Source organism: Pelophylax lessonae, assembly GCF_965119305.1.
Source record: "Pelophylax lessonae genome assembly, chromosome: 3".
Taxonomy (NCBI): Eukaryota; Metazoa; Chordata; class Amphibia; order Anura; family Ranidae; genus Pelophylax; species Pelophylax lessonae.
In genome coordinates, this window is record NC_138770.1 from 86919078 (window position 1) to 86944961 (window position 25884).

General features: G+C 44.8%; 1 protein-coding gene across 1 annotated transcript in view; it reads right to left on the reverse strand.

Moving 5' to 3' along the window:
* Positions 1–24788, reverse strand: part of LOC309550373 (cytochrome P450 2K1-like) — a gene marked incomplete at its 3' end in the record, with an annotated part of 115940 nt that extends 91152 nt beyond the window's left edge. Inside the window, exons 1-4 of the mRNA XM_082250768.1 lie at positions 24714–24788; positions 24395–24588; positions 16898–17060; positions 1236–1385 (exon numbers count right to left, since the gene is read on the reverse strand). Coding sequence (XP_082106894.1) covers positions 1236–1385; positions 16898–17060; positions 24395–24574 — 493 coding nt within the window. The 5' untranslated portion in view covers positions 24575–24588; positions 24714–24788. The remainder of the gene's footprint in view (positions 1–1235; positions 1386–16897; positions 17061–24394; positions 24589–24713) is intronic.
* Between the last annotated feature and the right edge of the window lie 1096 nt (positions 24789–25884).

Consider the following 25884-nt stretch of genomic DNA (forward strand, 5'->3'; position numbering starts at 1 on the left):
TGCCCTACATATTACTGACCTCTGTACACTGCTCTACATACTACAGACCTCTGTAAACAACCTATCAACTACTGACCTCTGTACACTACCCTACATCCTACTGACCTCTGTACACTGCCCTACATCCTACTGACCTCTGTACACTGCCCTACATCCTACTGACCTCTATACACTGCCCTACATACTACTGACCTCTGTACACTGCCCTACATACTACTGACCTCTGTACACTGCCCTACATCCTACTGACCTCTATACACTGCCCTACATACTACTGACCTCTGTACACTGCCCTACATCCTACTGACCTCTCTGTACACTGCCCTACATACTACTGACCTCTGTACACTGCCCTACCCACTACTGACCTTTAGACTGTGTTCACACTAGGGCGGCTTCAAAGTCGGCCGACTCTGAAGTCGTCCCGTGCAGCGCGACTTCAGCATGACTTGCATACGACTTCTCTAATAGAAGTCAATGCAAGTCACCCCCAAAGTAGTACAGGAACCTTTTTCTAAGTTGGAGCGACTTGAGTTGCTCCAATTAGAACGGTTCAATTGCACTGAATGGAGCACGACTTGTCAGGTGGCTAAGATGGGAGCATGAAATTGTCTAAAATGTCTTAGTATGCTGACACCCTAAGAGTTCTCTTCAGTGGAACTAAGGGGCCAAGCCCAACCACTGAAAAACAACCCCACACCGTAATTCCCCCTCCACTAAACGGCTTGGACCAGTGCACAAGGCAAGGTCCATAAGCACATGGATGAGCGAGTTTGGGGTGAAGGAACTTAACTGGCCTGCACAGAGTCCTAAACTCAACCCGATAAAACACCTTTGGGATGAATTACAGTGGAGAATGCGAGGCAAGCCTTCTCGTCCCCATCAATACCTAACCTGACAAATGCGCTTCTGGAAGAATGGTCAAAAATTTTCATAGACACACTCCTAAACCTTGTGGACAGCCTTCCCAGAAGAGTTGAAGCTGTTATAGCTGCAAAGGGTGGGCCAAATCAATATTGAACCCTACGGACTAAGACTAGGATGCCATTAAAGTTCATGTGCGTGTAAAGGCCGGCGTCCCAATACATTTGATAATATATTATATGTGGGTATCATCTTTTCATTATGAAAGTTGGCCTAAGTCTTTGTTACTAACAACATAGATGTTCATAAGATGTGCTTTACAAGAGTGCCATTCATTCACAAATGTCATCCAGAATTTGAGAATAAAAGACCTTTGAATGATCTGATTTTTTTCACCAAACAGTCACTTTCTTCCAGAATTCTGTCTTCAATTGTCTTCCTCCCCATCCCGAAATCTCGTAATGTTGAAAGGGTAAATCTTCTCATCACTTTCCAGTTTTCATTTTGGGAAAAAATAACTCCTGAACGGGAGAACGAAAAAAGTCTATAAGTCCACCCACAACTGATAAAAGTTTCTGTACATCCCAAATGACCCCAGGTGATATATTCCTATACCAGATAAATTCCTGTCTGGTAGTCTCATCAAAGAAGGACAAGTAGTTTTCAACATCAAAATCTTAAGGAACTTTTATATTTTGAAATCAATAATTCAAGGAAATATGGAGTTATATTAGTGATAAAAAAATAAACCGTGCTCTCAAGCACTAATTTAATCTGTGCTATTAATATATAAATAGGAAAAAGGTCCATCAACAACAAAGATGGCACAAGTGGAGATTATCTATTGGTGTGACGGAGACCTCATCGGTTGAATATGCGTTAAAAAACATAAATATACCTCTGGTGAGTAGGTATTTCATTTACCGGTGGTGGAAGATCACTTTTTACTGCACACAGTTCCTTGGAGGAGTTGGAATATTCAAATATGTCACCATTTGAAGCACTTTGGTAATGATGGACTTTTTTTTTTTACTCACTGCCTCAATTTATTTTGGTAATAACTATGTTAAAATAATTTTGATTCACATCAATTTTGTCTCATTTTATTATTTCACCTTTTTTTATGCTCACTTTGCACTAATAGGAGTTACAGTGATTGTTTGATTAATCCAGGGTGTGCAGGTATAAAGTATTGGTTTTATATTAGTGATAGGGGTTTGGATAGGTTAGGAAGTAATGATAAAAGGTTACGTGGATTTTTCAGTAATTTTACAAGTTTGCATCAATAAATTGTAGACATGTCACAATATGCAGCAACAGTATATGTTGTCTACCTTTTAACATGAAAAAAAAAACTGCCCCATCACTAACCAGAGGGAGTCAGAGCACTGCCCCATCGCTAACCAGAGGGAGTCAGAGCACTGCCCCATCGCTAACCAGAGGGAGTCAGAGCACTGCCCCATCGCTAAACAGAGGGAGTCAGAGCACTGCCCCATCGCTAACCAGAGGGAGTCAGAGCACTGCCCCATCGCTAACCAGAGGGAGTCAGAGCACTGCCCCATCGCTAACAAGAGGGAGTCAGAACACTGCCCCATTGCTAACCAGAGGGAGTCAGAGCATTGCCCCATCGCTAACCAGAGGGAGTCAGAGCACTGCCCCATCTCTAACCAGAGGGAGTCAGTGCACTGCCCCATCGCTAACCAGTGGGAGTCAGAGCACTGCCTCATCGCTAACAAGAGGGAGTCAGAGCACTGCCCCATTGCTAACCAGAGGGAGTCAGAGCATTGCCCCATCGCTAACCAGAGGGAGTCAGAGCACTGCCTCATCGCTAACCAGAGGGAGTCAGAGCATTGCCCCATTGCTAACCAGAGGGAGTCAGAACACTGCCCCATCGCTAACCAGAGGGAGTCAGAGCACTACCCCATCGCTAACAAGAGGGAGTCAGAGCACTGCCCCATTGCTAACCAGAGGGAGTCAGAACACTGCCCCATCGCTAACCAGAGGGATTCAGAGCACTGCCCCATCGCTAACCAGAGGGAGTCAGAGCACTGCCCCATCGCTAACAAGAGGGAGTCAGAGCACTGCCCCATTGCTAACCAGAGGGAGTCAGAGCATTGCCCCATCGCTAACCAGAGGGAGTCAGAGCACTGCCCCATCCCTAACCAGAGGGAGTCAGTGCACTGCCCCATCGCTAACCAGTGGGAGTCAGAGCACTGCCTCATCGCTAACAAGAGGGAGTCAGAGCACTGCCCCATTGCTAACCAGAGGGAGTCAGAGCATTGCCCCATCGCTAACCAGAGGGAGTCAGAGCACTGCCTCATCGCTAACCAGAGGGAGTCAGAGCATTGCCCCATTGCTAACCAGAGGGAGTCAGAACACTGCCCCATCGCTAACCAGAGGGAATCAGAGCACTGCCCCATCGCTAACCAGAGGGAGTCAGAGCACTGCCCCATCGCTAACAAGAGGGAGTCAGAGCACTGCCCCATTGATAACCAGAGGGAGTCAGAACACTGCCCCATCGCCAACCAGAGGGATTCAGAGCACTGCCCCATCGCTAACCAGTGGGAGTCAGAGCCCTGCCCCATCGCTAAACAGAGGGAGTCAGAGCACTGCCCCATCGCTAACCAGAGGGAGTCAGAGCACTGCCCCATTGCTAACCAGAGGGAGTCAGAGCACTGCCCCATCGCTAACCAGAGGGAGTCAGAACACTGCCCCATCGCTAACCAGAGGGAGTCAGAGCACTGCCCCATCGCTAACCAGAGGGAGTCAGAGCACTGCCCCATCGCTAACCAGAGGGAGTCAGAGCACTGCCCCATCGCTAACCAGAGGGAGTCAGAGCATTGCCTCATCGCTAACCAGAGGGAGTCAGAGCACTGCCCCATCGCTAAACAGAGGGAGTCAGATCACTGCCCCATCGCTAACCAGAGGGAGTCAGATCACTGCCCCATCGCTAACCAGAGGGAGTCAGAACACTGCCCCATCGCTAACCAGAGGGAGTCAGAGCACTGCCCCATCGCTAACCAGAGAACCCCTCACCCATAACCGGCCACCAGTCCTGGTTACCCGTGGCAACCACATGTTAGACAGAACTTCTTGCTACTCCTCTGTATGGTTAACCCTTCTTTGGTGGCACTCTAGCTTCTCTTCTTCATCCCCATTGATGTTACAGGACCTGTTCTTTTGACACACCATGTGCCTTAAAGCACCCCTTTGGGACAAACTTCAGACCAGGCATAAATTGGGTAATGGAACTTTAGCTGAACATTCAGTTGTACAGTCCAATGATGCACCTTACATGAACAAAGTCCAACACTAACTACCTAATAAAGGCTGTCAAAGTTCATACCTTCTCCAAGGTAACAAGTCCTTCAATGCAAGTCCAAAGCTGGTGGTTTCCTGGCTCTAGGAGAGAGGGGGGGGGGGTAAGACTACATGGTCCAGCAGTCCTTCCCCTGATCTCCCGCCTGCATGACTGTTTACCTGAGCCTTTCCTCATTATTTAAAGATCCATAACAGGGGGCTGAACCCAAGAAAACCACAGGAAAGGAGAGAAACACATTGACCCTTTCCCAAACTGGGCAGCCAAAGTATCTGCATAGCAATATGGTGCAATTGACTGACATCTGGCATTATTCAGTGGCAGATGTTTCCGCAACTGAAAAACGCGTCAATAGATGCTGAAGCTGCGGTGGCGTCCTCCTTTGAAACTCTGCTGAGTTTCTCTTACAGAGGAGAGGTACCCACAACAGAGGGTATGGCCATACAAAAGACTGCTAAGCGTATCCTGGGAATATGTCTTAAGCGTATATCTGATAAACCCTTACATTTATCGCCTGATGCTCCACTATGGTTCAACCCACGCTTGAACAATTTTTTTAAACTGGAAGATGGATATAGGTAGTCCCAGTTTGGGATCAAATATCTCCATCAAATATATGGCACTGGTAGACTCAAATAATTTCCACAGCTACAAGCTGAAATGGGAGTACCAAACACTTGGAGTTTTCAATATACTAGACTGAAACATGCAGCACAGCGTCAGTTCAGAATTGATCCAACTGAAATTGCTAATACAAACTTAGAAAAACTGCTGTTGCAGCCTGAACATTCTAAATTAGTATCTACTTACTACTCTTTTTTAATAGGGGTTGAAATTAAAAAAACACAGAGAATTCGGGAGAGATGGCACAATATTATACCAGAACTGACAGAAGAACTTTGGGATGAAGTGCTTAACTCTTATATGAATATGGTAATTCCTGCCAGAGATAAGATGATTCAATGGTGATTTCTTCACCAAATGTATTATACACCTCTTCGATTGTTTAAAATGGGGCGGAGAGATACCCCCATATGTCATAAATGTTTAATGGCTGAAGGTTCATTTCTGCATATGGTGTGGGAGTATAATAGAGTCCGCCCTCTTTGGTCATAGGGCACCCAGTTTATAGGGGATGCTTTTGATCTCCCAAACATATGCAGTCCCTTGACTGGGCGTTTGGGAATTATTGAAATGGAGGTTATGGAAAACAGTACAAGAACCCTTCTAAGATTGGCATTTTTTTATGTTTACAAATTAATTGTAATACAGTGCATTAGGATGGATTACCTTACATTATCTGCCTGGAAATCTCTGGTCAACTCTAATATCTTGTTATATAGAATGACATACGAGGCAAGGGGATGTGCTAAGAAATTTTAATAGAATTTGGGCTAAATGGGTGGAATCTATGGAGACGGTAGCTGACTGCCCTTGAAGAGGAGGAATGGTAGTGACACCTTGAAGGATGTCCGTGGTAGTTTCTTGGGTGCTGAATGCCTGCCTACAACCTGATATGCATACTCTGATGATATAGTTCAATGATGTATAAGATGAGGTGAGGAAGGGAATTTTATGTTCTCTGTTTTACTGTATATATATATATATAGTTTATATAAAAGAAGAAAAAAAAAGGAAAAGAACTTTTACTCATGCGTATAATAATGAAAGTTATGTGAGAACTTGATATGTACTGGACCAGCCATGTTATACTTTGCCATGTTATAATTTGCATATCTCAGCTCTATATACGGCTTCCTCCTTGATTTTGGACATCAAACAGTTAATGAAGAATCAATGTCCAAATAGTAGTGAATAAATAAAAGTCCAATACATAAAGTGGGTAGAGAAAATAATCCCCCCCCCCCCCATTGAAGATAGACACAGACAGTTTTTGTTTCATCCAGCTGTATTTACTCAGTGAAACTTATAACATCAAAGTGAAAGATATAACATTAACATGGCAGATAAAAAAATAAAAATCAAGGACAGAATCACTGATTTGGAAAAAGGATCACCCCCTTGTGTCAATATTTTTTTGAACCACCTTTTGGTTTAATTAATCTGTTGGAATATGTTTCTACTAACATTGCACATTTAGTTTTTGCAATATTTGCCCACTCTTCTTTGCAGAACTGCTCAAGTTCAGTTAAATTTGATGTTGTCCATTTGTGGACTGCAGTCTTCAAGTTGTTCCACAGATTTTCAATGGGGTTTAGGTCTGGGCTCTGATTAGGCCATGCAAATACATTTCCTTTTTTTTTCCTTCAATTACTGTGTGGTCATTTTTGCTGTGTGCTTTGGGTCATTGCCATATTGGAAGGTAAACCTTCTACCTATAGACAACTTTCTGGCAGAAGGCAGCAGATTTTCCTCAGGAATTTGATGGTATTTTGCCCCATCCATTTTTGCTTCTATCCTGGTAAATGTTCAAGTCCCTACTGCAGAGAAACACCCTCATAACAGGAAACTACCCCCTCCATGTTTTACTGTAGGCAGGGCCGGTGCTAGACTATTTTACGCCCTAGGCAAGACCAGCTACTTGCGCCCCCCCCCCCAAAAAAAGGGAAGGGGTTAAAAACTCCTCTATGTCATACCCAGTGACCCTGGTCCGATGGTTCCTCCATGTTATGCTTTCATACCCAGTGACGCCCCATATTCCTCCATGTCACACTCGGGGACCCTAATGTCCCTCCGTGTCACACCCAGGGACTTTGATGTTTTTCTATGTCACACCCTTGGACCCCAATATTCCTCCATGTCATGCTGTCATACCCACTGACCCTGATGTTCCTCCATGTCACACCCAGGGACCCCTGTGTTCCTCCATGTCATGCTGTCATACTCAGTGACCCCAATGTTCCTCTATGTCAGACCCTGATGTTCCTCCATGTCACACCTGGGGACACTGATGTTCCTCCGTGTCACACTTGGGGACCCCAATCCCCCATGGCACACCCAGGTACCCCAATTCCTCATGGCACACCTGGTGACCCAGAACTCCTGTTACACCCGGTGACCCCTATCCTCCATGTCACACCTGGTGACTCTGATTCCCCATGGCACACCTGGTGACCCTGATTCCCTTTCATACCAGGGATGCTCCATGTAACACCCAGGGACCCCGATCCCCTGTTCTGGGGACACTAACTGGGCGGTATGAAGAGAGTGGCCCCACTCTGCCCTCCTTCACAATGATCCTGCTGATTCCTTCTCCCAGGATGCTCCTCTCCTGGACCACAGTGCTCACCACAGCTCCAACCGGCTCCTGGTGGAGGGAAAAGCAGCAGTCAGAGAGCTCCGCATGTCCTTCATCACCAACCTCCTCAGACCATTCCGGTGCCTCGTCGCTTCTGCCCCAGTAAAGGTTCCGCCCTCCAGTGCCGAGCTCCGGCTCAGGTTCAGCTCTCCTCCGCTCCCTGCTTAATACCAACCCAGGGAAATTAATGGCTGCCTACCAGCTTAGTGCAGAGGGTCACTTCCTGCCTGGGGTTAAGGCCGTTCAGCTCCAGCTGAAGAGGATCATCATGCAGGCAGCACTCTGGTGGGCTCCATTCCTGCCTCTTGGGGCCCCTCCAACAGAGGTGGAAAGCCAGGGCCTGATAGTTCCGCCACTGCCCAAGACACCTGGCATCTTTCTCTGTCCCTTCTTCCTCCCCTACCGCCACCTCTCCCCTCAGCTCACAATAATCATTCATGATGGAGAGAGAGTGCCGACTCCTGGCTGCGCCCCTAGGTGGCAATGCGCCCTAGGCGGCTGCCTAGTTTGCCTAGTGGAAGCACCGGCCCTGACTGTAGGAATGGTGTAATTTGGTTGGTGAGCTGTATTGGGTTTCAGCCCCAGACATATCATTTGGTGTTGAGGCCAAATTATTCACATTTTGCCTCATCTGACCAGAACACCTGTTTCCATGTGGTGAATCTTCAAGGTGCGCTTTGGTAAGCTCAGACGTGACTGCATGTGGCCTTTCTTAACCACTTATGGATCGCCCGCCGCAGTTATACAGCAGCAGGCAGTAGGTATACGTCGGTTGTGCACCTGCAGCAAGGGGACGAGTGCGCGCCGCCAACATAGCAGCGGGGACTCCGATGCACGGGGCAGGTGGCTGCGATTGCCGCCTGCCACCTGCAATCACTCCCCGCTGAGAGAGAAGGACGGTGTCACGTACCTGGTCCTGAAGCCGAAATGCTGAGAGGGCTCTCCTTGCGGCTGAGTGCTCGGTGTCCCTGAAGGTGGTAACAGTAGCAGGGATTGCCAGCTGTGCCCCAGATGAGGGTTGATGGTAGGAATATCTCTCTGCAGGTGAACACCAGAGGAGGTGAGCACTAGGACCCAGGAGTGCTGTGGAAGTTGCAGACAGCACACGGCTGGAAGTAGTTTGTAATGGAGAGTGCAGCTGGCAGGATCAACAGGTAAGTACTGGAAGCAGGTTCTGCAGGCTGGGTACAGCAGGTGGGCACCAAGGCAGATCACAGCAGACAAGGCACAGCCAAAGGCGTAGTCCGGGACAGAAGCGCAGAGGTCAGTAAGCCAGAGGTCAGCAGATCAGATAGAAGAGTCGTGGTTAGGCAAGCTGGGGTCATACACAGGGCAGATGACAAGAGAAGATCCGTGAACAATCCGAGGTCAGAGCTGGGAGCGAGACAAGAGGAATCCAAGAACAAGCCGGGTTGACAACAGGTGATCAGAAGCAGCAGCAAACACAGGAAGCAGGAAACAGGAAACAGGAAGCTGAAGACCAGTCAGCAATGTTCATGTGCCACAGATATCCTTTTAAAGGCCAGAGGGTGCTGGGATTGGACGTCCACTTTGTGGGCCAGCACGCACACAACTTTGCCCTAGCGGACGTGCGTTTGCAATACGTGCGTGCGTATTCATGCGGCTAGTTCCCTGACAGACGGTCAGCTGTTGTAAACACAGCTGACCATTCTTCTCTCTGGAATGATCACAGAGCGCCTGTGATTCTTCTATATAGGATCACAGGTCTCTGTGATAATTTCACAAGCCCCGCCCCATACAGTTAGAATCACTCCCCTAGGCTCACACTTAACCCCTTGATCACCCACAGTGTTAGCCCCTTCCCTGCCACTGTCATTATTACAGTAACAGTGCATATTTATAACACTGATTGCTGTAGTAATGTCACTGGTACCCCCAAAAGTGTCAAGGGGTCCGATCTGTCTGCCACAATGTCGCAGTCCTGCTAAAAATCACAGATCCCCACCATTACTAGTAAAAAAAAAACAATAAAAATGACATAAATCTTAGTATACACGATAACTTCGCAAACCAATCAAAATACGCTTATTGCAATTTCTTTTTACCAAAAATATGTAGCAGAAAACAAATTGGCCTAAAATGTTAAAAAATTTTGATTTTTAATTTTTTTTTGGGGAATGTTATGTATATAGCAGAATGTAAAAAATATTGTTTTTTTCTTTTTTTCAGAATTGTCTCTGTTTTTTTGTTTATAGCGCAAAAAATAAAAATCGCAGAGGTGATCAAATACCACCAAAAGAAAGCTCCATTTGTGGGATAAAAAGGACATCAAGTTTATTTTGGTACAGCGTCGCACGACCGCACAATGGTCCGTTAAAGTAACGCAGTGCCGAATCGCAAAAAATGGCCTGGTCATTAAGGGGGAAAATCTTCCAATCCAGAAGTGGTTAAGGAGTGGCTTTTTTCTTGCAATCCTCCCATACAAGCCACATTTGTGGAGAATTTTTGAAATGTTTGTCACATGCACACAATGACCACTCTTTGTCATAAAATCCTGCAACTACTTGCTGAACCGGAACCGGAAGTGAGGGTTCGTGCGGTTCGTGCGGCAAAGGGAGAGAGGAGGAAGGAAGAGGAGCTGCGGGGACACGTGCGGGGGAAGCCGCACAAGGGGTGCGGGTGCACCGTGCAGGGACCAGCAACTGAGCGGAGGTGGAGGACGGGAGCCGAGGCAGAGAGCGGCGGCGGCGGCGGAGGTCAGAACCCGCCTTCCTTAGTGCCTGGAAGAAGAGGAGGAGGACCGTCCGTGCCCAGTGAGGAGGAGGAGACATCCGTCCCAGTGTGTGTGTGTGTGTCAGCAGCTGTGAGTAGAGCAGCAGCTGCAAACAGGGGGAAAGCTGTGTGACTGTACTCTGTAAGAAATCAATAGCTGTTTGTCTGTACTGCGACTGACTGCTGTGTGACTGTCTCTGCAACTGAGTACCTGGTAAGTATCCTTGCGACTGGTGAGTATCTTTGCGACTGGTAAGTATCCTTGCGACTGGTGAGTATCTTTGCGACTGGTGAGTATCTTTGCGACTGGTGAGTGTCCTTGCAACTGGTGAGTATCTTTGCGACTGGTGAGTGTCCTTGCGACTGGTGAGTATCTTTGCGACTGGTGAGTATCTTTGCGACTGGTGAGTGTCCTTGCGACTGGTGAGTGTCCTTGCGACTGGTGAGTATCCTTGCGACTGGTGAGTATCTTTGCGACTGGTGAGTGTCCTTGCGACTGGTGAGTGTCCTTGCGACTGGTGAGTGTCCTTGCGACTGGTGAGTGTCCTTGCGACTGGTGAGTGTCCTTGCGACTGGTGAGTATCCCTGCGACTGGTGATTATCCCTGCGACTGGTGAGTATCTTTGCGACTGGTGAGTATCTTTGCGACTGGTGAGTGTCCTTGCGACTGGTGAGTATCTTTGCGACTGGTGAGTATCTTTGCGACTGGTGAGTATCTTTGCGACTGGTGAGTATCTTTGCGACTGGTGAGTATCCTTGCGACTGGTGAGTATCTTTGCGACTGGTAAGTATCCTTGCGACTGGTGAGTATCTTTGCGACTGGTGAGTATCTTTGCGACTGGTGAGTGTCCTTGCAACTGGTGAGTATCTTTGCGACTGGTGAGTGTCCTTGCGACTGGTGAGTATCTTTGCGACTGGTGAGTATCTTTGCGACTGGTGAGTGTCCTTGCGACTGGTGAGTGTCCTTGCGACTGGTGAGTATCCTTGTGACTGGTGAGTATCTTTGCGACTGGTGAGTGTCCTTGCGACTGGTGAGTGTCCTTGCGACTGGTGAGTGTCCTTGCGACTGGTGAGTATCCCTGCGACTGGTGAGTATCCCTGCGACTGGTGAGTATCTTTGCGACTGGTGAGTATCTTTGCGACTGGTGAGTATCTTTGCGACTGGTGAGTGTCCTTGCGACTGGTGAGTATCTTTGCGACTGGTGAGTATCTTTGCGACTGGTGAGTATCTTTGCGACTGGTGAGTATCCTTGCAACTGGTGAGTATCTTTGCGACTGGTGAGTATCCTTGCGACAGGTGAGTATCCTTGCGACTGGTGAGTACCTTGCGACGGGTGAGTATCCTTGCAACTGGTGAGTATCCTTGCAACTGGTGAATATCCTTGCACTGGTGAGTATCCTTGCGACTGGTGAAGTAACTTGCGACTGGTGAGTATCTTGCGACTGGAAGTATCTTTGCGACTGGTGAGTGTCCTTGTGACTGGTGAGTATCTTTGCGACTGGTGAGTATCCTTGCGACTGGTGAGTATCCTTGCGACTGGTGAGTATCCTTGCGACTGGTGAGTATCTTGCGACTGGTGAGTATCCTTGCGACTGGTGAGTATCCTTGCGACTGGTGAAGTAGCTTGCGACTGGTGAGTATCTTTGCGACTGGTGAGTATCTTTGCGACTGGTGAGTATCCTTGCGACTGGTGAGTATCCTTGCGACTGGTGAGTATCCTTGTGACTGGTGAGTATCCTTGCGACTGGTGAGTATCTAGTGACTGGTGAGGGTATTAGCGACTGGTGGGTACCCCAGGTTTTGTACCAGGGAAGTTAGAGGTAGTGTAGGTAAGGAAGAGCAGGTCGTTAATATTATCCCCATAGAGTAGTGGGTAATAATGTCCGACAGGATTGGGGATGCCACTCAGTGCACTTCTTGCGGCATGTATGCGTTCCTTGATGAAACAATCGAGGACGAATACTGCTGTGCAAGATGTGAGCGACTTGTTGCTCTGGAAGCCCACATCGTGGATCTAGAGAACACAGTGACAAGACTGCGTGGCATCTACAACCTGAAAGGGAGCTTGGACATTACCCATCAGGCGCTGGCAGGGGTCAGCATAGAGGAGGGAGGAATAGAGGAGATGCAAGCAGCAGAGGTACGCAGCTGGGTGACCGTTAGGAAGGGTAGTGGGAAGAGTGTCAGGGAGGCCAGCCCTGAGTTGGTACACCCTAACATGTTTGCCGAGTTGCAGGTTGAGGGGGATATCAACTCAGGGGTGGCAGTGCTGGAGCATGCGCCCTCCCCCAGCTGCCAGGGGAGGGACGGCTCCAGGAAGAAGGGGGGCCGTAACGCAGGAAAGGTTAGACAGGTTGTGGTAGTTGGGGACTCAATTATCAAGAGGACAGAGAGGGAAATCTGTAAAAAAGATCGCGTGAACCGAACAGTTTGTTGTTTACCGGGCGCCCGAGTTCGGCACATCGCAGATCTGGCAGACAGATTGTTGGGCGGGGCTGGGGATGACCCAGCGGTCATGGTGCATGTGGGCACTAATGACAAAGTTAAAGGTAGGTGGAGGATCCTTAAGAACGATTTCAGGGACTTAGGTAATAGATTGAGGAAAAGGACCTCCAAGGTGGTTTTCTCTGAAATACTGCCGGTACCTCGAGCCACACAGGAGAGGCAGAAGGAGCTTAGGGAAGTTAACAAGTGGCTGAGGAATTGGTGTAGGAAGGAGGGGTTTGGGTTCCTGGAGAACTGGGCTGACTTCTCAGTCGGCTACCGGCTCTTTAGTAAGGATGGGCTGCACCTTAATGGGGACGGTACAGCTCTTTTGGGGAGAAAGATGGCCACCGAGTTGGAGGGGCTTTTAAACTAGGAGACGGGGGGGAGGGCTCAGAAATAGAATCAGTCAGGAGGGAGCAGAGGACTGAAGGCAGTTGTAGGGTCAACAGCGACAGTAGGTCCACAACGTCAATTGGCGGGTCTGTGCGGGAGAACAGCAGACCAAACAGAAATAAACAAAACCGCCAATCACGTTTAACTTCCGTAAAACTAAGAGGGGTATATGCTAATGCCAGGAGCCTAGCTAATAAGATGGATGAGTTGGAAATGTTAGTACATGAGGAAGACATAGACCTTGTGGGAATAACGGAGACTTGGTTCGACCCCTCACATGACTGGCTGGCCAATATCCAAGGGTATTCGGTGTACCGGAAGGACAGGGTTGGTAAAAGAGGGGGAGGGGTATGTCTCTATGTCAAGAACAATATAAAGGTGCTAGAAAGGAGTGACATTACGGATGGGATGAGCATGGATTTAGAATCTGTGTGGGTTGAACTCGATAGGGAAGAAGATAAGGGAAAAGTAGTTGTGGGGGTTTGCTATAGGCCACCTAACCAAGGGGAGGAGGTAGAGCTGGAATTTTTAGCACTAATAGGTAAAGCGGCAAAACTAGGATCAGTCATCATGTTGGGGGACTTCAATTATCCCGACATTGACTGGGAAGAGGGGACTGCACACTCGCATAAGGCCCGGCTATTCACGGAAACCTTACAGGATAACTACATGTCGCAGTTGGTGGATTCCCCTACTAGAGAGAATGCTATCCTGGATCTATTGATCACTAATGACCCAGACATAATCTCGGAGGTAGGAGTCCAGGACAACCTGGGCTCTAGCGATCACAGGATGATCACATTTAGTATAAATAACAATATAAAAAGGCAAGTGGGGAACATAAGAACCCTAAACTTCAGAAGGGCAGACTTTCCAAAATTGTACTCATTGATGGAAAGGGTAAACTGGGACCAAACCCTGGGATCACTGACCACAGAGGAAAAATGGGAATGCTTTAGAACAATATTAAGCAAAGGCATCTTGCAGTGCATTCCTATGGGGAATAAATTTAGAAGAGACAAAGCCAAACCTGGCTGGCTAAACCGTAGCGTTAAAAAACTTATTAGGGGAAAAAAATTGGCCTTCAAGAAATATAAATCAGAGGGCACAGTATCGGCCTTCCAGCAATACAAGGAGGAAAATAAGAAGTGTAAACACGAAATCAAGATGGCTAAAATCAACTTTGAGAGACAAAAAGCGAGGATAGTAAAAAAAACCCAAAGAAATTCTTTAAATATATCAACAGCAAAAAAACTAGGGCAGAGCATATTGCACACATAATTAATGATGATGGGAGGATGGTTACAGAGGACACTGAAAAAGCAACCGTGCTGAATTCTTTTTTCTCGTCAGTCTTTACGCAGGAAAAGGAAGGGTACACTGACCATGACTGTATGGTTAGTAGTAATACACAGGACTTGCCACTATGGCTAACAGAGGGGGAAATCAGGGAAAGACTGGATAAACTTAACACAAACAAATCACCAGGCCCGGATGGCGTACATCCGAGAGTGCTCAAGGAACTCAGTATGGTTATATCTAGACCACTGTTCCTGATCTTTGCTGACAGTATTAGGACAGGAGATGTACCAGGGGATTGGAGGAAGGCTAACGTGATTCCGATATTCAAAAAGGGCCAGAGACATATCCCGGGAAATTATAGGCCTGTCAGTCTGACATCAATAATATGTAAACTTTTGGAGGGGATGATAAGGGACTATATCGTAGAGTATGCTAAAGACAACAACATCATCAGTAGTAACCAGCACGGGTTTACAAATGGGCGTTCTTGTCAAACCAATCTCTTAGCATTCTACGAGGAAGTGAGCTGTGAGCTAGATAGGGGGAGACCAGTGGATGTGGTGTACTTGGATTTCGCTAAGGCGTTTGATACAGTTCCCCACAAGCGCTTAATTTATAAAATAAGGTCTGCAGGTATCGACAGCAGGGTTTGCTCTTGGATACGGAATTGGCTAAAAGGCGGTATCCAAAGGGTAGTAATAAACAGCGCATACTCAGACTGGTCTGAGGTAGTAAGCGGGGTGCCCCAGGGCTCAGTCCTGGGACCAACCTTGTTCAATTTATTCATAAACAGCATTGAGGAAGGGATCAGTAGTTCGTTATCAGTTTTTGCAGATGACACAAAATTGGCCAGGGCAATAACTGCACAGCATGAAGCAGATATCCTACAGAATGACCTGGACAAAATTACGGAGTGGGCAACGACATGGCAAATGAGGTTTAATGTGGAGAAGTGTAAGGTTTTGCACTTGGGGACCAAAAACATAAAAACACAATACACGTTAGGAGGGGAACCCTTGGGGGAATCAAAAATGGAGAAAGATCTGGGAGTCTTAGTTGATGATAGATTAGGCAACAGCATGCAATGCCAAGCGGCAGCTTCCAAAGCCAACAGAATATTAGCATGCATAAAGAAAGGGATGTATTCCAGAGATAAGACTATAATCCTTCCACTTTATAAAACTCTGGTCCGACCGCATCTGGAGTATTCTGTCCAGTTCTGGTCGCCAGTCCTCAGGAGGGATGTGTTGGAGCTGGAGAAAGTCCAGAGAAGGGCAACTAAACTGATTATGGGGTTGGAGGACCTTACCTATGAAGAGCGGCTGCAATCGCTCGATTTATTTTCCCTGGAGAAAAGACGTCTGAGAGGGGACATGATAGCAATTTATAAATATCTTAATGGGGATCTCAGCTTAGAAGAAAAGCTGTTCATTCGAAGGAATTGCATGAGGACTCGAGGACATACAATGTGATTAGAGGAGAAGCGTTTTAACCTCAGGCAACGTGGGGGGTTCTTTACTGTTAGGGCTACAAGATTGTGGAATTGTCTACCACAAGAGGTGGTTTCTGCGGGTAGTATGGTGACTTTCAAAAGACTCTTAGACTTACATCTCAAGGATCAGGAGATTGAGGGCTATGTTAGATGATTACAGTCACACACACCTACACAGGTTGAACTGGATGGACTATTGTCTTTATTCAACCTCACCTACTATATGTAACTATGTAATTTGTTGTGGGTCTCTTGGTAGCCTCTCTGACTAGTTTCCTCCAGGCTCTTTCATCCAGTTTGGAGCGACATCCTGATCAAGGGACGGTCTGTGTTGTACCAAATGCCTTCCATTTCTTACTAATAGACTTGACTGTCCTTCTAGGCATTGATAAAGCCTTTGACATTTTTTTTACCCATCTCCTGACTTGTGCCTGTCCACAACTTTATCCCGGAGATCTTTTGACAGTGCCTTGCCAACCATAGTCGATTGTTTGTTTCAGTTGCACTATCAGGGACTGAAATACTCCAGGAAAGCTCTTTTCATGCTGAGCTAATCAACCACAGCTGATCACAGTTGAAAGTCAAATGGCTTTGTGTGCCAATGAGAAGTTGATTAGCTACACCTGATTAAGTTTACAAGTCATTTTTAGGAGGGGGGTGATACTGTTTCAAACTCAGTGATTCTGTTTTTGAGTTCTTTTTACATTTTTTTTCTGACATGTTGGTGTTATATCTTTCACTTGGATGTTATAAGTTGCACTGAGTAAATACAGCTGGATAAAACAAAATCTGTATCTGTCTTTGTTTCAGGCTGCAAAGCAACAAAATGTGATTATTTTAAAGGGGGTGATTATTTTCTATACCCACTGTATGAGTATGCAGGGCTGCATTCACAACACAGCAGTGAACCAACTAAAACAATGGTGTTTAAAAATAAAATAAATACACAATATTTCTTACTTATCAGAATCACAAGAGAGGAAAAGAATGAGTGGTAAAAGTCAAGGAAATAAAAGAAAATGTCACAATGTAAAACATTTATGTTACCGTGTCCTTTGGTGATTTCATTGAAGAGGGGAATCATCGGTCTTCCGGAAAACTCATCAGCGTGATTTACCAACGCATCTTTTACTGTCTCATATCCACAGAGGATCACCATTTTTTCCTCTCCTATCTTGATACTGTACACCGGACCATACTTCTTAGAGAGCTGCAATTGGACCAAATGTCAGTAATATAAATATATAACCAAGCAGAAATTTCAAAAAAGTTACGTCTTTGAATAATGTATATAGGGATGGGTGAATGTTCTGGGGTTTGATCTGCAGAGGGACTTAGCATCAAATCCCATTAAAATCTAAGGGAAGCAAATCTTGTTAGTAGGTTATGGCAATTTTTTGGACTAATAGGAAAAGTAATTCTCAAAATAAAGCATGTACCAATGTAGAAAAAGAAATACCATAACCTTTCATGCAGTTTTGAACGCAACATTGAGAATATACAAATTATTTTAAATGTTTGTTACCCTAAATAACAAAATGGATACTTTTCCCTTAAATCAAAGGTCTTCAAACTATGGCCCTCCAGTTGTTCAGAAACTGCAATTCCAATCATGCCTAGCTGTGTCTGTGAATGTCAGAGTTTTACAATGCCTCATGGGACGTATAGTTCCGCAACAGCTGGAGGGCTGTAATTTGAAGATCCCTGCCTTAAAGCATGTTATATAGCACAGTGCTTGTGCTGTGTAAATTCGGCCCCCCTGTATCACCTGAAAGACCTGGCTGATCCTGCTTGGCTATACCCTCCCCCTGTAAACTGACCACGGTTTATAATGGCTGCTGAGCCCTTACACTGTGGTCAGTTTACGTGCCTCCATAATTCACAGCTCTCCCTCTGCTCTCCTGTGTCTCCTATGTCCCCTTTCCTGCTTCCCTCCCTGCCTGTCAGCTCCATCCACTCCATGATCCTCCCTTCCTGCTGCTCTCATATCTATACTATGATCATGCCACCCCCTCTGTTATATAATGCTATGTGTCCCTGTGCCTCTGCTATATAAAAAAAATGCAGATTATAGGTAATATCAGAGTGTCTTAAGGTGCTCACGTGACTCCTTGGCTCTCTCTCTTCTCTCCTCCCCCCAGCTGACGTCAGTGGGAGTGCTCGGCCCCTCCAGCTAGAGCTGTCATCCGGGCAGTGGAAAGAGCCAAGGAGTTACGTGAGCGCCAGGAGACGCTCTGATATAAGGTGTAATCAGCTTTTTTTTTATACAGCACAGGGACACATAGCATTATATAACAGCATGATCATAGTATAGTGGATTAACAATCACTTTAAGCAACAAGCTTGTTACAAAACAGTTTATTTTCACGGACAGTCTTGAAATAGCATATACCGGCTGGAACTGATTTCTTTTTCTTCTACAAATGGAATGGCTTACATACAACAGCATCTCAATCTACGTACATCATTAAAGTCAAAAATAGCTTTTTAATGTGGTTTCAACACACATGCTTTAAAATTAGCCAGTAGTGAGAAAGTTTTAATCAGAGATAATAGGCCTAACCAATGTATGTTTAACTTTTATTTTTACTATGGGGGTGGGAGGTGGGGGAAACGCAGTAAATGTGACTGATACAACGAGAGGGAGTTTAGGTGCACATTTTTCTCAACCTCTTTGTGCCAGTGGTATGCAAATATGCGGCCTCTTGGGCGGGAGGGCCCTGATGCCGCGAGGCCGCATATTTGCGTACCAAAATGTAAACAAACCTGTGTCGGGAGATTACGCTCTGCGTGCTCCACGCACAGTTACCAGTGTCTAACAGAAGGCAAGTAGCAATCTGGAGATTTCCGATCATGTGACCACTGTGACAGCCAATCATGGCAATCACATGTTCATAAACCCCACCCCGCCTCCCAGCATTAGAAACCCCTTTAAAGGCAAGGAGACGCCAGCGTTACGGGGTTTATTTTATTCTTCTTTCAAATGATTCACACAGTGAACAAAAGGCAACTTCACAAATGGATGGTCAGTAACAAATTAACCACTTAAGCCCCGGAAGATTTTACCCCCTTCCTGACCAGGGGGTATTTTGCAATTTGGCACTGCGTGACTTTAACAGACAATTGTGCAGTCGTGCGACGCTGTACCTAAACTAATTTGACGTCCTTTTTTTCCCACAAACAGAGCTTTCTTTTGGTGGTATTTGATCACCTGTGCGATTTTTTGATCACGCGCTATAAACAAAAAAAGAGCGTCAATTTTGCAAAAATAACAATATTTTTCAAATTTTTTTATATGAAATTCCCCCCCAAAAAAATGTAAAAATCAAAATTTTTTAACATTTTCGGCCAATTTGTTTTATGCTACATAAAGCGTATTTTGAGTGGTTTGCGCAAAAGTTATCGCGTTTACTAACAAAGGGAAAGATTTTTGTCATTTTTGTTGTTTTTTTTTTAACGCGTAATGGCGGCGATCTGCGTTTTTTTTTTGCGATACTGCAACATTGCGGCGGACAGATCGGACCCTTGACTGACATTTTTGACACTTTTGGGGTTACCAGTGACATTTCTACAGTAATCAGTGCTATACATATGCACTGTTACTGTAAAATTACACTGGCAGTGAAGGGGTTAACTTTATTTGAGAGGGAGGGGCTTTGTGTGTCCCTAGGGGCGTGATTCTAACTATGATTGGCTGTGGCTTGAGCTGTAAGAACAATGATCAACGGTCCTGCATAGTAGAACCGTATGATCATTGTTTCTACACAGGGGAGAATGACAGGCGGCTTGTTTACACTAGCCGTCTGCCTTTCTCCCTCTCCACCGACGATCGCCGAGTGACCGGCGGACATCGGGTCCGTCGGTCACACGCGCGGGTGGGGGGTCCGTGACCGCGTGGGAGCGCGCCTCCGGCGGCGCGCGCTCACTCCCCAGAGCCTCACAGGCTAGTGACGTACCCATACGTCACTTTGCCTGTGAGGGGCTGACCGCCGCAGTATATGTACTTGCGGCGGTCGGCAAGTTGTTAATGCCTCACTTTGCATACCTAAAACTTAAAAAAACCTTGTCAATGTACAGTAAAACAGAAAGAAAAAACAATTACCCCCGAAATACCATCCCCTAAAACAAAATGTCATTTTTTATAGGAAGCCTTTTGGCAAAAAAAAAATCCATGGATGGGACAGCAGCTGAAATTGACTGCTGATAATCAACCACAATCAACCGCAAAATAAGGAAGACAAGAAAAAGTCCCCAATGATAAAATCAAAGGGCCAGCATAGGAGTTTTTTTGCCCAAATAGCTAGTAATAATAGTTAAAGTACAATGTCCTAACTGACCCCAATTTCCTCCTACGCAGTATGTCAGCTTTCCCTATCCTATCCGTAAAGGATATTCTAAAGCACTGACACTGTGGCTTATCCCAAAATACCCTTTTTGGTCCCTCTATGCCTGCTGGCCAAAATTCAAAGGTCATACAGTATATTATATATTTGTTTTAAATTCTCCTGAAGCAAGTCTGCACATAAATGCACTGATACTGCAACTCTCAAACCCATGGTAGCAGTGAAACCAAACCTCATCCAAAAGTGTATATATAAAACAGTAGCAGAAGTAATAGCTCTGCTCACATCTGTTCATCTTAATAGGGTATCTTGCACCAAGACCAACCTCCACATGACAGTGTCCATATCAGTGATTGTCAACTTCCAAAGTAGAGAGGGCCTTCAACATCACTAAAGGGCTGTGTTCTGGAACCATTATCATGTACCATCACTGTAACATTGGATTTTTATATGAATGTATGATATCTTTGTGCTGACACTTATCGTGGCAACTCAGTTTTGCTATAAATTGGTATTTTATGACTGCAAATGGTATAATCCAGATTCCCTGTATGTTGGGGCTTGTTGGTTTAGTCCATAGATAGACCCCCCTCCCACCTTCTTCATGTTCCCTCAGCTATTATAATTATTATTATTATTATTATTATTATTATACAAGATTTATATATCGCCAACAGTTTTAAAACATCATTAGGGCAGACAATACATTTACAATACAATACAAGAGGAATCAGTTGGCTACCAGCATTCATATCAGGCATAGGGCTTAGAAGATTATTGTATCTTTACACTTCAAATGACCCGTAAACATTCCAGGTACTGCATTTTAACAAGTAAAACTACATTGGATTAAACTGCCATGTCTTAATGGAGAGTTGAGCTGTCTGTGGAGGGTGCTTATTCAGCAGGTGACCATACTGGATGCACAGATAGAGGCCTAAAGGAGGTATGTTAGTGAATAACGTGGTCCTTGAAGCACAACAAGTGGCACATAATGTTCAGTATATGTAATACTAAAGAAGATACTGCAGACATACTTGAGGAAACGGCCAGATTGTTTAACTGCTGTATGTGGTCCTTTGGGAATCAAGGTTTAGATTATCAAAATATATGGATCTCATGCATGCAGATAGAATGTGGCTGAGGAAGAACCTCAACAAGTATGAAAGAAAACTTCATACAGCATTACATTCAGATTTCAGATTTTTTATGGCGGTTTCTTTTTTTTTCCCCCACTTAGCTAATTGCTAACATTTTGTCAACTCCCTATATACAGTTGCACTTACAGTACATATGTCCAGTGAGCTTTTGAGACTTGCCCAGTTTAGCTTTGTTGACTACATAACACCCTCCCCTCCAATGTTATGGAGATAAGGGGAGGGTGATGGTCCTCTGTAGTTACAACACACTTCCTGTCCTAGGCCAACAACCCTACTACTTCATATATACAGTACATTTAGTGAGCAATATCATGCTAAAACAGGAATTGTGTTACTGGTAGGACATCAGGTAAAAAAAAAAAAAAAACCCTTGGGGAACAAGGAAGTTAATTTAAGCGGTTTGGATCCTGGTGGCCTGAGATTATCTGGTGAGTGGCTCATTCACATATAGGTGGCGGATCACTATTGATGAACACCTTATGTCTGCCCTAAGAAGAATTCTAAGCATTTTAACCACGGAAGAAACTGGAACTTTGACTGACTGGAAGAAACACAGGAGAATATGGACATTAACTCATTTGATTTTGTTTAATATTGAATATATTTCACTTTTGGAATATTATTGTTTGTAATAGCGCCTCATAAGTAACACATAAGAAAGAATAAGCTACAATATATTACATTTTTATTCTAATATGTTGCATTTCTTGGTTTAGGTACACTGTAATCATGGAAAACCCAAGCAACTTTCTTTGTCAGTTGGGTTATATATATAAAAAGATGAACAACTAGAATAGATAATGTCATATAGATAAGGTTAATTCATATGTCATGCAATTAAAGCTCCAGTGAATTAAAGCAAAAAGATAAAAAAATAGAAAATAATACACAGTCATGGAAATAAAAAAGAAAATAATACACAATAATGATAACACTGCATGGTTTTTGTAAATTGATGCCATTGTATATTGTTTTCCCACTCTGCTAAAATCATCAAAAAATAGTTATGCAATAAAGTCTGCATAAATATGTTCCTTTTCAATGGAAACTTAGCGTATCATTTGACACAGACTTCCTAGATCAGGCTGTAGGCAGGTTGCCTAGTATAAGTTAGTTAGTCATGGCTTGTCCAGGCTTGTAAAGGGTCAAACCTGTTTCTGCAGTTTCTACATTTTCTGGGCTCTGCCTCTCTCCCTGTAAATAAAAAGGGGGGAGGGCACTGCACAGGGAGCAGTCTGCATGGGAAGAGACACAGACAAGACACAGCATGTAATCTCCAGCTACTTCACAGAGCTCTAAAGGGGGCTAGAAACAGGCACGAGAAGAGGAGCCTTGCTGAAGTTTTCTTGAAGAAAAATGCGATGCTTGGCACCTTGCTCCTGTGCTCAGAACCTGGTTCTCAAACACCCTCTATCATGGGACTTTTCACTTGGCATCCCCAAATGGCTAGACCTTGCTGCCCTCTACGACCGGGGTGGTCGACTTGACACTGTACACATAAACAAAAAAAGAGGGCGCACCAGCCTAGCGCATTATCCTCAGTAGGCTTTTATTAATAAATAATTAAAAAGTGTCTACTCACAAACAAGTGATGTAAACCAGAGGCTCTGAGGAAGAGGCACTGCCTCGAAACACGTCAGCCGGTCTCCTGGACTTAGACAGTGGACTCCAACACTATGGACGTTGTCTGTCAGATTTAATATGCTGGTTTACATGACTTGTTTGTGAGTAGACACTTTTTAATTATTTATTAATAAAAGCCTACTGAGGATAATGCGCTAGGCTGGTGCGCCCTCTTTTTTTTTAGTTTTCTTGAACCTGTGGTCCACCATTGGAGTACCAAAATCATCAGGATATCTGTGGTGCTGAGTTCTTAGTAAATGCTGTGTTGAGCCTGGTCTGACATTATTCAGGGGGTGCATGTTGAGTTTAGTTATCCCTAAAGAACCTGGGTCTGTTAAAGCACTATGGGGTAACTCCACTACTAAGGTTAACCTACTAAAGCTAAGAAGAGGAGGTACTTGCTATGGGTAACCAAAAAGAAACATAGCTATAGCAACCAGTTGTTTGAAGTGGTACCTGGTTAGGTGACAGGTCCTCTGGTAGTGAGGGGGGTCAGTGCTCTGACTCCCTCCCTAGCTGTTCGTCTTCTCTTGTCAATGGGAGCAGACTAGCCTTACGGAGGTCTAAGACCTGATCACTGGGTACGGGAAGGAAAGCGTTAACATAGGACACGTATGAGACCTGCGCTGCGTGACAGGAGACTGCCTTAATGTTCAGTTCTCCACATGACCAACACTTCCACCTAGTCCAGGTCATTGATGAGCACACTCCATGTATAATATACCTCCATGTGCATGGGTGCAGGAGGCCACGCCCACAAGGTGGCTTTGTCCGCCAGGGTTCCATGGAATCCTAGGGTTCATCTAAAGCAGTGATGGCGAACCTTGGTACCCCAGATTTTTTGGAACTACATTTGCAATAATAATCATGCACTCTGCAGTGTAGTTGACCATCATGGGAGATGTAGTTCCAAACCATCTGGGGTGTCAAGGTTTGCCATCACTGACCTAAAGGTTGCTATGGGTTCCTCAAGCAGTGCAAAGTGGCAGATCGATCTCCCACCTACAATCACCACCAATGTAAGGGGGCAATTTCCCACTGATATCCAATGTAATAGGTCACTTTCACACTTATCAGTGTAAAGGGGGCTTTTTTCCATAGACCACCAAAGTAAGGGGGCATTACAACTTTCGAAGTTTGTGTTTATTTTCTTATTTATGTATTTATTTATTTATTTTTATTTTATTTAATTACTATTGCTGCACAGAGCAGGGGAGTGTTGTAAAATAATCCACTTTGGGTGTCAAATACCCTAGTTATGGTCATTTCTTTATTTCTATTTAAAACATTCTACAACCTAATGATCATGTACTTTGACCTGATATGTAATTTTTTGCCCAGTGTTCCCTGAGACCTCAAAATTATTTCAACTGTGTCTGGTCCTTTTCTTGAGCATATTCTGTAGATGCCATTATTACCTCATGAAATGATTTATACGGCTTCTTCATGTTTAGGATGTGCATGTTTCCGATGATCGGTAAAGGAGTGGGTCCAGGAGGAAAGTTGGGGGTCCCTCTTTTCCATCCATAAAAGACAATGGCCAGAAACACACAGAGAATAATGGATAGAACCATTGTAATTGGATCTGGGACATTCATTGTGTCAGCAAAGTCTGATCAAGACAGAAAAGAAATGTTGGTCAGGTTACAAACTTAAAAAATCATCAAACAAAGCACCGATTTAAACTGGCAAACAGCTAAATACACAGTTGAAATAGATATATGCGAATTGCTTTACGTGCCAATGGATTTGTTGTAATTTGTTCAGCTACTCATGTAACCTGGGAACCTCTGCAGGACCAAAAAAAACAGGCTATGCTGCAGTTAAAGTAAACCTGTTTCAAACCCAGATAACTCAAATAGAGTATAACGTTAAGTAAATGCAGAGGATACAAGATTTCTATAGATGGTTCAGGATAACCTCATTTGCTGCTAACAGGATGAACTAAAAGATAAATATGTGGAATTGTTGCAACCATCAAGCACACTAAAGGATCTAAAAAATAAGGTGTATTAGAGTGATGCGCTGTCCCTTAAAATGAAATGAACTGAATTAGTGCTGTGTATGCTACATGTACAAAGCTCCAGTCCCGTCTACTCCAAAATGTGAACAGAATTTATAATTAATAAATCCAATATCATATAATATACCAAACAACTTATTTTGATTAATACAAAAGTGGTTAACAGACATATATATGTGTGCCATGTGTTACTTATCACCCACAAAGTTAAATGTCTTATAATAACAAATCAACTGTCAATGGTCCACAAGTTTTACCTTTGTGAAATAAAGTATATGAATCTTCGGAAGTGATACAACATGTTCCAAATTGTTCCAAAGTGCCACCAATCTGCCACTAAGCACAGTGCCAGCTCACATGCTACCCTGAGGAAGTCAAGTGACCAGTGACGCAACGCATTGGGTGGAGCCAATTATGTCACTTCTGGTTTGGACGCAAGATCGAAAGCGTGGCAGGAGCCTGCTGTTTTACTATAGAGAGACATTTTTATACTTATGTGAGTGCATTATAACTATAATAAATGGTTGATGTGTTTCTCAATGAGGTTGTTCTTATTCAATGCTTAAGCTAAACTGTGAGTGGAGGCAGCAAGGTCCAGTCTCTTAAAGGGATCTGGCACGTGGGCACTAACAGCCGGAGGGTGGACCTGCAAGGACCACACATTAACCACTTCCGGACCACCCGCCGCAGTTTTACATTGGTACTTTGATGTTAAATACCGGGGTTAGCTAGCTGCCATAACCCCTGTATTTTTTTAACCACTTTACCACTAGAGCATTTTGCTGTCTTACGTCTGGGACACTTTTGGTGCTTCGGCACTGTTCGACTTTAACTGACAATGGTGCGGTCATGCAATGTGGTACCCAAACGAAATTTACGTCCTTT